This window comes from Etheostoma cragini, chromosome 24 (assembly GCF_013103735.1).
Source record: "Etheostoma cragini isolate CJK2018 chromosome 24, CSU_Ecrag_1.0, whole genome shotgun sequence".
In the NCBI taxonomy this organism is placed as follows: Eukaryota; Metazoa; Chordata; class Actinopteri; order Perciformes; family Percidae; genus Etheostoma; species Etheostoma cragini.
The window spans coordinates 7,044,856-7,061,636 of NC_048430.1; the positions used below are offsets into that span (position 1 = coordinate 7,044,856).

General features: G+C 39.8%; 1 protein-coding gene across 2 annotated transcripts; it reads left to right on the forward strand.

Annotated features, from left to right (window-relative positions):
• The first annotated feature begins 2,398 nt into the window (after positions 1-2,398).
• LOC117939207 (protein-tyrosine kinase 2-beta-like) lies at positions 2,399-16,484 on the forward strand. 2 transcript variants are annotated; one of them, XM_034864308.1, is made up of 31 exons: positions 2,399-2,839; positions 2,959-2,981; positions 3,012-3,308; positions 5,328-5,506; positions 5,611-5,698; positions 6,375-6,454; positions 6,659-6,721; positions 6,938-6,992; positions 7,077-7,217; positions 7,314-7,385; positions 8,014-8,115; positions 8,449-8,566; positions 8,755-8,794; positions 8,979-9,010; positions 9,124-9,171; positions 9,346-9,440; positions 9,955-10,036; positions 10,797-10,897; positions 11,140-11,255; positions 11,368-11,468; positions 11,623-11,712; positions 11,796-12,000; positions 12,447-12,546; positions 12,995-13,042; positions 13,500-13,625; positions 13,801-13,833; positions 14,266-14,290; positions 14,935-14,975; positions 15,129-15,263; positions 15,430-15,510; positions 16,199-16,484. In XM_034864308.1, the coding sequence occupies exons 3-31, from the start codon at positions 3,057-3,059 to the stop codon at positions 16,439-16,441; spliced, it is 2,892 nt and encodes a 963-aa protein (XP_034720199.1). In that variant the 5' UTR covers positions 2,399-2,839; positions 2,959-2,981; positions 3,012-3,056; the 3' UTR covers positions 16,442-16,484. The 2 variants fall into 2 exon arrangements, with proteins under 2 accessions (XP_034720199.1, XP_034720200.1); XM_034864309.1 differs by lacking the exons at positions 2,399-2,839; positions 2,959-2,981; positions 3,012-3,308; ... (2 more) ...; positions 6,375-6,454; positions 6,659-6,721 and having other exon boundaries at positions 6,944-6,992; positions 7,054-7,217.
• The last annotated feature ends 297 nt before the right edge of the window (positions 16,485-16,781 follow it).

Consider the following 16,781-nt stretch of genomic DNA (forward strand, 5'->3'; position numbering starts at 1 on the left):
GACAAATTTTTTGTCAGTAAGTTAAACTTTTACTTTGAAGACAAAGCCGTCTTTCTTCCTTTTAGCACGTGCGATTGACGAGTTCGACGCAGCACATCATAGGACCGTCCCGCTGATGAACAGGCTAATTAAACCAGAACCGGCTTCGTCTGATAAAGTCAGAAATTGAAATACACGATAACATTTCCAAATGCCTGTAAATGAAATGTATTTCTATATTCAGCCAGCCTGTCTATTTCCAGCCGTACGCTGGGCATACACATGCGCTTCGCCCAACTCTGTTCAAAAATCTGTACATTTAAAATACGGCTGATTTAGCAACACGGTTGGCTAATTTATGAAACACATGCTTTAGTTACAGTAAGTCTCAATAATTTTTACCATTAAGTCTGAACAAGAGTCAAATCAGTTCAAATATTCTTAATAAATCGTCGCTTGGATATAGTTTCGCCACGAGAGTAGCTCGTTATTGTTCTGGAAAAGTCAGCAGTGGGGTTAATTGTGCTAATGCATAGCTTGGTCTTTACGCTAAGTGTAGACTGTTAAGGTTTTAAGTCGATTTCTGTCTGTGACTGCAGGGCCATGACAATAGGCCATGGCACCAATAATTCATTTACTGAAAGCCTTTCATCCATTGGGTTGTGTCGCCCTCTATTGGACAGTTTAAGGAACAGGTTTTGCTGACAACAAATAATGGTAGTTATGGTGGTGGGTAGAAGAGGCACATAGGGTACATAGAGGTTCATTCCTCGACTCAGAGGTTGAGTGTTCGAGTCCAAGCCCTGTCTCACCTAGCTGTCCATTGAAGACGGAAATGACCCCAAAACATCATCATTAAAAAAATATTCCACTTTAAACAAATAACTCTTGCAATTAACATACCACAACATTTTACTCAAGTTAGATTCCTTAAAGGGACACTGAAAAGTAATAAATGGGTGGTCAAAGAATAATATGGAGGTATAAGGAAATATAGATATCAAGAAAAATTCATTGTTTTGTAACTTTTGGCAAGACTCACTATAAACTTCTTAAACTATTGGAATTATCTAGTGATATTTAAAAGGAGCATAAAAAAGACATACAAAACAGAAAATAATGTTTCAATATCATCATTTTTGGGACCTACTGTAGTCCTGTAATAAGTTTTTATTTTTTAATGTTTGAGTTGTTTACTGTTGTACATACAGTATAGTTTCTAACATATGCTGGATACCTTAATTTTCAAGAAACAAAGATAAGGAGAAGAAAAATTGCCCTCAGATCAATCTAAAAGGTACTATCAGGCTATTGATCTGCAACCAATATGCAATTCTTCAACAGAACCCTGTTTTTAATTGATTTCAGGGAATGGAACTAACGCAGCTACTAATTTATTGGTTCTAAGCCAAGCAAACACACAAAATAAGTCAGTAATGCCCATCACCCACCATGGGATCTGGTCATGGGATCTTTTTGCACCCTGTTTTCAAGTCACCTCAGCTCTCAATTTAGTACTTCAGAAGTAAAAGTTGTTTTCTTTTGGGCTGTGAGTGTGAAAGCTGTATACTCTTCAAAACAGGAAGTCACACTAAGTATTCAAATGAAGAGCAGTGTCACTTTAATGTGTGATGACTGTCAGTACCACAGGAATAAAGTGTATGCACATTATCATTTATCATTTAACCCCAAGGTTTGAGAAATGTCTGTCCATGTCAAGAAAATGTTCAATCAGGCCCGAGCTAGGATACATTTGCACTGTTTAGACACGCAGACAAGGGAGTTGTCTGCATCATTTTACAAATAGTAGTATTATAGAATCCCCATGCAAGTTAGACAGTAAATAGTATGAAACTAATTAAAATTTGGAAAATAGTAACAAACCTCTGTTTTCTGAAAATGACAGAGGCCCCACTTTTCCCACCAGTGCTTACTGCTGTCACGTATGTGCATGATTTTTTTTTTTTTTTTAACATCCGTGACCCAAATCAACCACACATGCTCAAAGAGAGTCGTCTGACTCTGCAGAGTCAACAAAGGCAGAACAAAACCACTGAGGTTGACTCTGAAAAGAACAGAAAGAATTTTCCGTCAACGACCTCATGTTCATTACAGTATACCTTACCACAACATGTGTATTGGTTTAGTTTCTGTCATGCTGCAGCTTTGCATAAATGCTTTTCATCTTAGAGAAAGCATCCTGACAGGGAGTTAGATATCTGTCATAGATAATGTCATGGCACTCTATCAAATAATTTTGGAGACATTTTACTCAAAACATAAACTGATAGTGACATTAGAGAAAGAGCAAGGGGATTGCCAAAGTCAATGGGAGTCACCATGAATGTGTGTACCAAATTTCAAGGCATAGTGTGTGTAAAACCATGTAAATAATCAGCTGATGTGCTTGAAGGAGTTCATTAGGAAATTGTTTGAATCATTTGTTCAGTTCAAAATTGCCCACTTTTCACCTGTTCTGTGCTACATCAAAACTTTTGGAAGAGGAAGTGAGTGCACTGGAGGCCATGCTGATTTTGCGCGGTTGGGGGGTGGGTTATGGTTTGGTGCTGGACTGTGCCATTGAATGGGAGACAGGGGGTGGCACAGCGGTTTCATCAGTCCAGTCAGTTTTTCTGTTGCTCTTCAACTTCCTTATTTGCACGTTAGTACTGTTTCCTTCCGCTTACTGATGCGGTTCTATATCAGGGCAGAACTTGCAAGTCTGCTCTGTTAACCTGTCAAAGAAGACCACATCTGTACTGTACAAAGCAGTGAACGCAGCCTGTTGATACCACAGACTTGTCTTCAGTTTAAGAGACAACACTATTTTCGACTGGGCCGTTGAGATTGTGCAAGACTGGTAAGTACAGAGAGATCGCAGTAGAAGTAGTTGAATCGTTTACTCAGATACAAATATTCTTCAAATCCAACGGCATGATCATATAATTATTGTTGTGTCCAACTCCTGTCTTTCTCCAGCTTCAATGGATCCCTTCATGTATGTGTTTTACGTGACTGTACGTGTATGAGAGAGAAGGAAGAAAGTGAAATGGTGTATGTGGGCGTGACAGCAATGTATGTCTGTATGCAGTAGTATACACTGTGTGTGTTTGTGCGTGTGTGTGATGTCGGGAGACACCAGCACCCTGTCCTGGAGGAGCATGTCTCCCACCAGCCAGTCAGATTCCTCGGATATGTCTCCCTCGGCAACTGCGGCCAGGGACAGCATCTTCCCAGTGAAGATCATCAAAGTGTGTTTCCTTAGCAACAGTTCCAATCTGGGCAAGAACTTCAAACTGGTCCGCTGTGAAGAAGGATGGACTGTCAAGGTATAAATTACTGTTCTCTACTAGTTGTACCAGTTCTCCAAGTGTACTCTACTGCATTCTACTCCAGTGTACTGTCCTTTGCTGTCCTCTACTTTACTGTTACCTGTTCTTTACTGAACTGTCCTCTATTCCAGGGGTCTTCAACATATTGCTAGGTCAAGGTTCCCTAACCTGAAAGAGAGACAAGCCAAGAATCTCTACTACATATATTGTATAAAATTGAATTACATATTGAACAAGGCCTACAATAATACCAATACCTTTTTATGGTGCCCTACAATACTATGTAATAAACAAAAGTAACGTACACCAAGAGTTGTAGTGAGGTGCTGATCACTAGAAGTAGACTTGTAAATAAGAAAAAAGTGGGGCGCACTCTGGCTCCAATTGCATATCTCTATTATTAAGATCATTTTTTGGCCCTCAGGCTTTTGATTTGAACAAGGCAATTGGAACATTGTTTCAACCGTTTATCCATTACTTTTATTTAAACATCTGAATTGTTTAGTCATTACTTTTAGCTTTTTATCGCTAAAATGTATTCATGACTTTCAGAGATGGTAACAGCACTCACTTCCCTTACTCAAGTAGAAGTACAGATACTTGTGTTAAAAATACTCTGGTGAAAGTACTGATTTAACTTCTTTACTCAAGTGAAAGTAAATGTGCTGTATTATATAGCGCTATTCTAGTTTTAACAACTACTCAAAGCACTTTAACATCGTACAGGAACCATTCAAAAAGGTGCAACCTGCTTATCAGATACACATTCACACCTCTTGGTGTTCGGTATGTTACGCTCCGACATGACACTGCAGGGCCAGGGATTGAACCACCAACCTTTCAACTTGTAGGTAACTGCTCTACCACTGAGCTACAGCCAACCTAAAAGTAGCCCAAGTAAAGTGACAAAGTACAGACATGGAAATGTACTTAAAGTGTAAAAGTTAAAGTAGCCTTGCGAATGACAAAGCTACCTGGACCACACAAATGTTACTAGAGTGCAAGCTGAGACACTTCAGTGGACATGGACATAAGGCTCTTTATATGCCGTTGGCTACATTTTAAATGGATGTCTGCCAATAGGCCTAAAACATCACATATAGGATTATTGTAACAGAGAATGGGACTTAAATGAACTGACAACATAAGTTATACGACTTACAGTTCTTACCTCTTGTACAAAACTAAAGTAACGAGCCAATGTTGTAAAAAGTAAGGAGTAGAAAGTACCCATATTCGTGTTAAAATGTAAGGAGTTAAAGTAAAAAAATCGCCACAAAAATTAATAGTAAAGTAAAGTAAAGATATATGATAGATCTACTTAAGTACAGTAATTAAGTATTTGTACTTTGTTACTTCCCATCTCTGATGACGTTTATCTACAAGCTTGCTAACTAGTTTTTCAACTTGATGTTAATATTCTTTGAATCAAATCATAATTTAATCAATTTTTTCATATTACTACTATTACTACTAAACAATCCTACCACGTAGCCCCTGGCAACAGCAGAAGTACTCCCTGGAGTACAAGTACCCCTGGTTGGGAATCCCAGCTCTGATGTAGTTTACCATACTCTACCATACATACTACACTGTTGGCTACTTACCCAACCACTGTGTTCTACACTGTACTCTAATGTACTTTACTACTATAGTATTTTACTTTATTGTACTCGTAGTCTTTCCTCAAGAGCATTTTTAGTAGTCATTTCTGTAGTCAGCTGTAATCAATACAACCATACTCTTCAGTTCTCAACTTTACATTACTGGACTTTACCCTGCTATTGTTTGCTTTGAACTAAACCGAGACAAGAAAAAAAGGAAGTCCGCTTTAGATTTTAGATATTAGCTGCAGGTTTTAACAAATAAGACTTGCACCACCCTTGTTAAGAAAATGATATATTTTGTAGATGACAGTTGTTGTGAGTTGTTTCTCTAAATTAGATTTTTTTTTGCATTAACATTCTGAAAAGCCAATGTCCCAGAGACATAAGTGCATAATGACTTCTACCCCAGGCTATCGTTAACCTGGTGCTGTCCAGTGGCTGTGTGGGACCAGACATAATATACAGCCAGTGCTACGGCCTCCTCCTCAAACACCTCAAGTCCTCAGCAATACACTGGCTGCACCCAGACCTGGCTGTGTCTGAACTTACCCAGCGCTACGAGCAGCAGCACCTAGAGGCTGAGTGGAGGTCAGTACTTCAGTCTTTGTTTTATTTCAAGAAAACAAAGTAAAATGTTACACATGAATAGTATAGTGACTTAGCAAAGCTAACTTGGGTGTTTATTTGTACAGATATGACCTGAGAATCAGATACATCCCCTCAGACTTCATGGAGAAATTCAAAGATGACAGTACCACTATGCTCTACTTTTACCAGCAGGTCAGTAATATGTGTGTTTGCTATGCTAACTCTTGGTAGTGAGGTCATTTTACTCTCTCTTACATCCCTAAGGATTTTTGCAGGGTTTGGAATACAATCCAGATACGGTTTAGATCACGGTAAAGGTTAGTTGAGGGTAGAGCTGGGCAATATTTTGATATTATCTTGATATCGTTATATGAGACTAGATATCGTCTTAGGGGCACCCAGATAGCTCAGTTGGTAGAGCGGGTGCCCATGTATAGAGGTTTACTCCTCGATGCAGCCAGCCCGGGTTCAAATCCAGCCTGCGGCCCTTTGCTGCATGTCACTCCCCCTCTCTCTCCCCTTTCACAACTTCAGCTGTCCTGTCCATTAAAGGCCTAAAATGCCCAAAAAAAGATATCGTCTTAGATTTTGGATATTGTAATATCGTAACATGACCTTAATGTTGTCTTTTCCTGGTTTTGAAAGCTGCGTTACAGTAAAGTTCTGTCATTTTCTGAACTTCCCACTTCCCACTTTCCCACTTAGTCATTATAGTCACATTACTACAATATTGTTGCGTTATCGATGTTGACTTATTTGGCAAAAAAAATTGTGATATTTGATTTTTTCCCATACTGCCCAGCCCTAGTTAAGGGTTAGTTAGAATGGCTCTAGTCAATGGAAGGTGTGTCTGTGTGCTTATCCACAGGTACGAAGTGACTACATGCAGCAGTATGCCTCAAAAGTCAGTGATGGAATGGCCCTGCAGCTCGGTTGTCTGGAAATTAGGTACTGTACAACTACCACCTCATGCACGTTCTTAAAAAAGGAGACAAAATAGGACAACAATTGGAAATAGTTTAAAATCTCCCGATTATGCTCATTTTTAGGTCTTGCTTTATAATCAAAACATATGGAAATCTGACTTTTCCTAATAATTTATCTTTAATAATCTTAATAAAATATCATTGTGTTTGTTCATGGTGTTTGCAGGAGATTCTACAAAGACATGAATCCAAATGGATTGGAGAAAAAGTCAAACTTTGAGCTATTAGAGTAAGTCACGTGTGAGTGTTGAATGTGTGCATCAACCTCCTGGGGCATTGGTAATATTACATCAGGCCTTTTATGCCTAAATGGTACACACATTGGTGCCAGTGGCTGATAGAAGGTCCCTGGTTTGAATTGTTTCTTTGAGGAGTTTCCACATCTGACTGCATGCTTTGAAAAATGTGTTTGCTTTCTGCCCGCGTCCTGATTTTTCTTCTCTAGAAAGGACGTGGGACTGGACCTGTTCTTCCCCAGAGAGCTGATCAACAGCATGAAGGTAATGAGCTGAAACAACTACTATATAGCACATAGTGATATTACAACCTTTTCATATTCAGTGTATGTTTGTGTGCTATATCAGCCCAAGCAGTTACGTCGGCTGATCCAGCAGACGTTCCAGGGCTACTCCACTCTGAAGCAGGACCAGTGCATGACCAAGTTCTTCACCACTCTGGCTCAGTGCTACAGCTACACACAGGAGAGCTTCGCCTGTCAGCTAGTGGTGAGCTTTTGGCAGTTTCAAGGTTTTTTCCTGTCATCTCTCAAGCTAAGTGTTTTTTTAAATGTTTGCGTGCGTATATGCCCTTTATCTGTTCAGCATGGTTGGAATCTAACAATAGACCTGGTCATCGGCCCTGAAGGCATCAGTCAGCAAACTGAAAACTCCACAGTGAGCTCACACTCTTTTTTTCTCTCTCAGGTTTTGTTAAATACTTCTACACCTAATACCATACATTTGTGTTATTTACTCATATTTGTGATATTTATAGAACGTGAAACAAATGACAAGACATGATGATATATAGTTTAAACCTCAGCACCTTTATGAGATCACAATAACTTTAACGTCCTTTTTTTGTTTGTTAAGTGACTTTGGGTGTCATGAAAGGCGCTTTAAGAAAAATGTATTGTTATTATATATGAAGGATGTCCTGTGTGTTGAAGGACTCTAAAAACACAAATACACTGTATGCAACACTTGGAATGTGAGGAAAATAGATACTTTTCATCCTGGGGGAAATTTTAGGCCTCCAGTAGCTTAGGCAACCATAACACAACAAACACAAATACACACATACACCTCATATACATAAGAATCACTCACAGACATTTATAGAATTGACAATTTGTTAGTGATTACGAAGGTCTGGTTATGGACTGACCATGTGATGCAATGATCATGATAGTGTGCTATGGTAGAGTGTGCACAGTGGGGGTAGTGCAAAAGTGAACAGTGCAGGGATTAAATAGGGCAATAGCTCACAATAAACAATAAACAACTTTGTCTCTTTTTGCAGCCCGTTCGTCTGGCCACGTTCTCTCAGGTGCGCAGTATCTCCTGCTCTGCTGAGAGTGACAGTCGGGCTCTGCTCACTGTACACATCGAGGGAGCCAAACAGGTAACTGTAAACCTCTTACAGACATAGATCAACATTTTTGGGAAATATGCTAATTTGCAGCATTAGCACAGCATTTGTAAAATCCAAACAAAAATTGTGCATAAATGACAAGTTGACTTTTTTTCGGGTAGGTAAGTGCTGAAACTGTGTCTTTGACAGGTGCAGTGACTTCCTGGAGAATTGTGGGGGATTTTCTTTACCCCTTTACAAGGCCAGGATAGCTATGTTTCTGGCCTCTAAGATGACTTTTAGATGAGTCAGTTGAGTTTAAGGTGCAAAACAAGTTGAAGCAGATCAACACAGACTGAATGTCTTGTATCTTCAACCCTCCAGCCACTGTCAGTGAACACCTCCTCCCTGGCTGTGGCAGAAAACATGGCCGACCTGATCGACGGCTACTGCCGGCTAGAAGGCGGCTCTGAGAGCTCGCTCATTATCCGGACCAGCAAAGGTACACTTGCCCCTATGTGAATGTACCATAGTGAAACAATGTGTGTTATCAATGTTATCATAACCAAAAGGTACCAAAGTATGACCAGGTGTAACCCCTGAAATGTTTTTTATTTATTTTCTAAAGCTTCTGAGATAAATCATGTTGGATTTACAACTACAACTAAACCAAATATCTGATTCTTTCAGGGAGAGACATAAAACTGAAATTACCTGACATCCCAAAACAGTGAGTCTGATGAATTATATAAGTGGTGGAAGCATACATTGGGTGGGTTTCACATCTTCCTCCTCCTTTAGATTCAGATCTGTCTGTCTGTTGGACTAAAAGGTCACATGTGTTAAAGCAGGCTGTAGCTTATATAGGCTTAAAAAAGACGTTTAAAACTAAAGTGTCTCCATCTCCCTTCCAGTGGTGGTCCCAGCGGTCCTTTTAGAAGCTTGAGTAAGTCTTATGACTGATTCACGATTTTTCAGAGGCTTCTTCTGTTTGCTTGTGGCTGTATATAGAAGAACATGTGTAAAACTAACTCCTGTAATTTGTTTCTTAAACTTCAGGTTCGGACATTTATGCTGAGATTCCAGAAAATGCAGCAGCCTGCAGTGGTGAGTCCTGTTTCACTGAAAACGTACCTTTATATCCACCAGGTCATTCAACCAGGCAATCAGCTAAGAAATGTCACTGTTTACGTTATTTACTGTACAAATATTTGTATCCAGGTCTCCAGCAGAGCAGATTTCGTATATTTCTCAGCTCTTTGTTAATTTTTGTGTGTTCAGAGAAGCACAGGATCTCCAGAGACGACGTTGTTGTGGGTCGGATCCTGGGTGAGGGATTCTTTGGAGAGGTTCATGATGGCGTCTATAAAAGCCCAGTAAGTTTGTCTATTGCCTGAGTATCATCACAGTTCGCTCAACACACTCAAGGATTAAAATCAAAAAACAGATACTGTAGCTTTAATTATCCCGGAAGGGTAATTCATTTAATCCTAATGTCCACTGAGACATAAACATACATACACCAATGACAGAGGGAGCACGGTATAAGATTATTTTTGGGGGCATTTTTAGGCTTTTATTTCAACAGGACAGATGGAGACGTAAAAGGGGAATGACATGCAGCAAAGGGCCGCAAATCGGAATTGAACCCACAGCCCTGCGTCAAGAAGTAAACCTCTATATGTATGTGTGCCCCTGCTCTACCAACTGAGCTAACCCAGCCACACAGGGAGCACAATATAAAGGCATATGGGAAAGTGCAAGATCCAAAAATAAGCAAGAGGAAAAACATTTGAAATAAGAACTCAATAAAAAGGGAAAAAATAAAATAACAAAATCGACAAATTCCCTGTCATTGTGAAAGTAATGTATGCACGTGTGTGTCTGCAGACAGGAGAGAGGATCTGTGTGGCCATCAAAACATGTAAGGACTGTTCAGCTGAAGTAAAGGAAAAGTTTCTCAGTGAAGCTGGTGAGTATGTCGCAGTGATTAACTCTAGGAATTGTGCGGAAATTTGTGGTGCAACTTCAACGCCTGATTGACGTTCATAACAGGAAGTGTAAAACTTTTCCTGTCGGTAGTGGAAAATATGAGTGATCATTGTTTTAATCGCAGTCAACATAAAATAGAAGTACGCAGTAGAAGAGTGCAGGATCTGATATTGGAACATTTCAGGGTTTTGCATGTTTCATCAGTCAGAAAATTACTGTAGTCAACTTCCTGTTGCCTGGTTGTGGGTTACAGACATAAGTGACAATTATTAGACATTGTTACATGATTAAGGCAAATAAGGTGTTGTTTCTTATTTTTAGAGAATAGCCTTACTTTACAGCTGCAGATGTTTTGGCTATTTAGGGGAACAAGATATAAAGACAATTTTAAAATATGTGTAAACCGCAGTTGGTTGCTATAAGTATGACTGACAAATATGTATACGTCTTCTAAGGACAAATTTGTCACTTGTGCAAACTTCACCATACAAACGCCATGTTGTTGATAGTGGTTTTCCCGTTTAGGCTTGAGGTTTCCTGCAGTCCTAGTGGTTAAGACGTATCTACAGCGATGGCAGTTTCTCTGGTTTAGGACCTTTGTTGCATTTCATTCCCCTCTCTGCCCCCCCACTCATGTTTCCACTCTCTCTTTTCTGTCTCCTTTCAATAAAGGCTAAAACACCATTTTCTTTCTCTATAATGTGATATGTTATTGATCCCAGCTGTTCTGTCCGTTAAAGGCTTGATGAAAAATCTGGATCATCCCCACATTGTTAGACTAATCGGAGTCATTGAAGTCGCTCCCGTCTGGATCGTCATGGAGCTGCTTGAACATGGGGAGGTGTGTGTTGTAGTTGTGTTTGTATGCGTCTGTGTGTATGGCTCATTGTGAAAGGTACGTGCGTTATGATAATGCCAATTTGATAATGCTCATTATCTGAATGATCACGTTTGAGCTCACTCTTATTTTGTCAATTGTGAACATGTGTCTGTATGAAGCAAAAATAAGTAATATGAGATGAATGTGTGAATGCAAACTATACTGTACCTTGGAAAAAGTAGGTGTTTTTCTTTTCATGACAGCTGGGGAACTATCTCGTCAAGGAGCAGGACATCCTGAACTCTGCAACGTTAATCCTGTACTGTCTACAAATCTGCAAAGCCTTGGCTTACCTGGAAGGACTCAACATGGTGCACAGGTAACGCAGGCTCATGCAGCATTGGAGGAAACCTAGAAACAGGCACTCTGCTGTTTTTAAACACGCATTTCAATTCAAATAATTTGGTTTCTGTTCTGCCTGTGTGGTTCAGAGATATAGCGGTGAGAAATGTCTTGGTGGCATCTCCTAAATGCGTCAAGCTCGGCGACTTTGGCCTGTCTCGCTACGTTGACGACCAAGAGTATTATAAAGGTATACACATGTGCACTTCCACGCAGATGTCTGTGGTCGGCATTTCAGAGAATCGCAGTGAAGGGGAAACTCATTCAAGTGTGTTAAAGTTTATCTCTTTCCTCCAGCATCCATTCACACCCTTTCTCTTTAAACATTTCCATTCCGTGCACAGCCTCAGTTAGTCGATTACCGATCAAATGGATGGCGCCTGAGTCCATCAACTTCAGACGCTTCACCACAGCTAGTGATGTCTGGATGTTTGGTGAGAAATCCAACTCAGACATGCTCTAAATTTAGCTCTGCAATTTCCATGTCTATAATAATGATAATGTTTTGTTTAACCAGGGGTGTGTGTGTGGGAGATCTTCTCCATGGCCCAGCAGCCGTTCTTCTGGCTAGAGAACGGGCAGGTGATCAACCAGCTGGAGTTGGGAATTCGACTTCCCAAGCCCCAGCAATGCCCGCCCACCGTCTACTCCCTGCTCACCCGCTGCTGGGCCTACGAGCCTCACGGCCGACCCAGCTTCAGCCACCTCTTCTGCTCCCTAAGGTACACACTCATGTATTTCTTCTCCTCTATTACTGCTGCACCCAACACTTGATTGCAGTTTTCCTCACTTTGGATGCTTTGTCTCATCTTTCTATCCTTGCAAGGACATGATGAACATCCCAGTTCTGAAAGTCTTGAAACGGTTTTGATATTGAAACTAACTAGTTAAAGTTTCTTAACAGTCGTTTCTCAGATTAGAATGGGTACTTTCAGCTTTGCATGTTGTGATTTCAGGTCAAACAACTGAACAAAATAAGTTTAATATGTGTATTCAACAACGTTTGTTTTTTTATTGATCAGACATTAAGTCAATTAATACAGAAGTCCACCTTTAAGAACACATGAAGTCAAGATGTACTTTAATGAACTGTGCATGTTTTTCCTCCTCACTTTATTTGACACAAGGACACCATTACACACACTGTCTATGCTTGTGTGTTTGATAGTGACATCCACAGGATAGAGTTGGAGCAGAAGGGGGGGCAAGACAGAACTTGCTCTGTTGCATTATTTGACCCAAAACACATCACAGAGCCTCCACCCAAGGTACGACTAGCGAATGGGAGGATCCTCTACTTTCATCTAAAAAGTCAACATATTTTTCATCCCTCAATTACCTAATTGTGTTTCTAACAACAGCATAGCTTGCGTGTCTGTCCACTTTACATTTGCTAGCAAGCAAGCTAACTATCTAACCACTTCTTCATTTAAATCTAAATATGAGTCCACTTATTTGCTGCTGTTTATGTTTAGTTTGGTACTTCCTTCTTCTTTTTTCATTTACATTTTACTCTTTTTACAATTTAAAATATCTGTTAATCTCTTTAAATGTGGACCCAGTGAACACAAACAGCTTTTTTGTGGTTGAAGGGATCCCATTAAAGAAAAATGCATAAGGATGAAAAAGTGGATGTGAGCTGATGACAATAAGCCGTGTTTTTCCCCTGACAGATGTTTGATAAATCTTATGTTGTCTCTTTCTCTCTCTCACCAGCCATCTAGAATACAAGGCAACACCCTTCCTCGAGTCACGCACACACAGGTGTCAACACACACACACACACACACACACACACACATACACAAACACACACAGAGTAACATGCTACAAAGAGAGGCATTGTATTCCATATCTGACCAAATTTAGGTTTACTGTAATAGGCTATTTCATTCCTTGCTGTTTCCTTATAGAGAAAATTAACCTGCAACCAAAACCAAATGCAAATTATATAGGAAAAAACTGGTACATGATTGCTTTTATATAATAATAATAATAATATTAATATATTTTATTTATATAGCACTTTACATGGTATTCAAAGACACTTTACAGTACAACCAGCACATATAGCACATTAAAACAGACACATAAAACATGCATATTAAAAGCAATTAAAAACAATAAACCCGTAATCATCAGGTGAGAAATGTAATGTATTGTATGTGGAAAGCTAATCTGAAGCTTTATGTCCATATTGTGTATGTGTGTGTGTGTGTAGAGGACAGACAGGGATACCAGGCCGGTGTGGGAGAAAGAGAAAGAGCAAGTGGAGGACACTTTACAAAGACAAAGAAAAGAGATGCTGATGGATAAACAGTGGCTGGAGCAGGAGGAGAGACGACTGGTGAGGGATCACACACACACACACATACACACATACACACACCCACACACACGTTTCTTCTTTTTGGAAGATCTTTGGCAAGAACATGTCACATGAAACACCGAAATGACCACCTCACCTGCATCACTTACAGCCATTGCTGCATTCAATAATATCTGCTTCTGTTTTTCTGTAGGATCCTATTGTACGAGTGGATTCCCACACCAAGGTACATTAGTTTTTTCCTCTTGTGCAATTTGCATTGCTGTAAATACATTTTGACCACAAGGGGGTAGAGACGCACCTGTTAATGGACTTAGGTCGTACACAAGCTTTTTAAATGTAGTTTGGTCCACCAGCTGTTGTTTACACTCTCTAAAAGTTAATCTAGTCAGTATGAGTCATAATTTAAAGCACTGAAAGCATGACGTCTTTGCTACAAAAAGTTGTCCTGTCTAACTGAAACAATTAAAGTATTCTTACTTCTTATTAAAGCACAACAACTTCAGAGTGAGCCACATGGTTCAGACAGTAGCACCAATGATAACTAAACCTCTTTAGCATCTTCAATTTATAAAAAGACAAGTAATAGTAACAACGGGTCAATATCTTGACCTCTGATCTGACTAAAATTATAACTTCATGTCCTCTTTTCTTGCAGCTTCCTGAAAAAAGGCCAGAAGATGGTGAGTCCAGATAAAGAGCCTTCCTTACTAACCTATTGTCCTCACAGTGTTAAACGAATACACCACCGTTTGTTGAAGTAGGCCTTATCATGCTCCCCCCTAGCTTTAGATAGGTAAGCCAACGCATTCTTTTAGTCTTGTGCAACACCAGCAGCGCCGTTGCTAGTTAGCTTAGCGTAGTGAATGGAATCCTATGTTGCCCGTTAGCATGTTGTGAGTAAAAGTGAGCAAACAAAAAAAACAAGAACAACCTGACCAGACTAAAACAATGCACGCACTAAGACAAAATATGTGTTGGCCCACCTATCTAGAGCTAGGGGAGAACGTGATAAGCCCTTTCAATAAATGGTGGCGTGTTCCTTTAATAATGCAGCAGCATAATACAGAAAAGAACACAGGCTATGCATAAAAAAAACAAAATTCAATACATTGTATAAGCAGAGTTGCACAGCATAAACATTTTCAAAATATTAACAGCATCTACCGTATGTTTGCATGCAATCAAACCTTCCAAGACAAAAAACTTTTACCATTTAATTTATATAGAATATGCTAAATGTCCACAGCACCCCATACAAACGTATGTGCAGGAATGTGTGGGTCAAGGAAATGTGCAGATAAGCAGCTTTTTCTTTCTCCTTCAGGTCCTCCAGACAAGCCACCAATGCCTTCCACAGTCCCACAGGTAAAAGTAAAACATGCCTCTATTATTAATATGGTTGGAATATACTTATGTTTTTTACCTTCGTGTCCGTTTGCACAGCCGACATTTGTAGTACTGAAATGGAGCTATATATTAAACTTGGTCTTTAAAAAAATAAGTATTGTGTTTTTGTAGCCTCGTCCCACAGCTGAGATGGACCGATCAGGTGACCAGGTTTACACCGGCGTCATGGCGATGGTGAAACAGGTGGTTCAGCTGAAGAATGATGTCAACACGCTTCCCGCCTCCGAGTATCCAAATGCTGTCAAGGTAGGTCATCTTTTCACAACTCATTTAACAAGACTGTTCCCTGAGAAGCTCGGAAGTTTTTTTCTGGGCCTGTACAAATCTTAAACACATACTACAGCAAAAATGTAGAGATATCTATCCCTGTCCCATCCCCCTGTCTTTGCCTCCCTCCCTCGTCCCCCTTCAGGTGGTGGGCGTCCTTCTTCGTAGCCTGATCCAAAGTGTTGATGAGATCCTGCCCTCTCTGCACAGCTCCGTTACAACAGAGGTAGGCCTCAGTTCACCAGACTGTCCTATTGTTGTGACACTGTGACAATGCATGTAGTCGGGGGTGGAATGGAACTAACTACATCTACTCAAATACTGTACTTAAGTACAAATTTGAGATACTTGTACTTTACTTCTTAGTCTATTATTTCTCTACTCCACTACATTTCAGAGGAAAATATTGTACTCATTAATACAGTACATTAATCTGACAGATTTAGTTACTTCTTACTCTACAAATTAAGGTTTTTGTACACAGAACACATGTTTCATTGTAAATGACACTACTCAACAATATATAGGCCTACAAGTGCATCTGAAATGATTAACCAATTTAACACTGACAGAACCGTTTTAATCGTTTCCAGTTTTAAAAATGGGAGTATTTTTCTTTATGAGTACTTTTACTTTCAAAAGACTTTGAGTACATTTTCCTTATGATACTTACATACTTTTACTGTAGTAACATTGCCAATGCAGGACTTTTACTAGTAACAGAGTATTTTACAGTGTGGTATTAGTACTTTTACTAAAGAATCTAAATATTTCTTCCACTACTGCATGTAGTAAACAGACATAGCTTGGTTAGTTGATTTCCAAAGGGACATGCAGTGCATTAAATCAAGACGCAAACAGAAGCTGGAAGGTAAATACTCATATTTGACCGTCTTCTGTCCTCATCGTCTCAGATCGATGGCACTAAGAAACTGCTGAACAAGGATTTAGGGGAGCTGATCAATAAGATGCGCCTGGCACAGCAGAACTCCATAACGTCGCTAAAAGAGGAATGCCAGCGGCAGATGTTGGCAGCTGCTCACACTCTGGCACTGGACTCCAAAAACCTGCTGGATGCTGTGGACCAGGCTCGAATCAGGGCCAACCTGGCCAAGCCCAGACCTGCCTCTTGTGATGAAGAGGATTCTGGGGACTGAAGTTCCCTATTGAGCAACAGACTAACAGACTCTGGTGTAAAAATCATAATTAATCTGCATTTTTTTACTTCTTTTTACTATTAAATACAATTAACTGCACTTTCTGTGTTGTTGTTTTCATGTGTCGTGGGACAATAAAAGCACTTTAAATAGACTATGATAGTTTTTTGTACAAGCTGAACACAGCAAAGACAGGAAAAACACTGAATTACAGTCTCTTGTCCAAATATTCTCCTGCACGACGTATAAATTGGGTGTCCTGGCTGAATAGACGACAAGACGCATGAAGCTCTACAGAAGGACAATCGGTTCTCCATTTTATGTCGAGCACTCCTGAAGA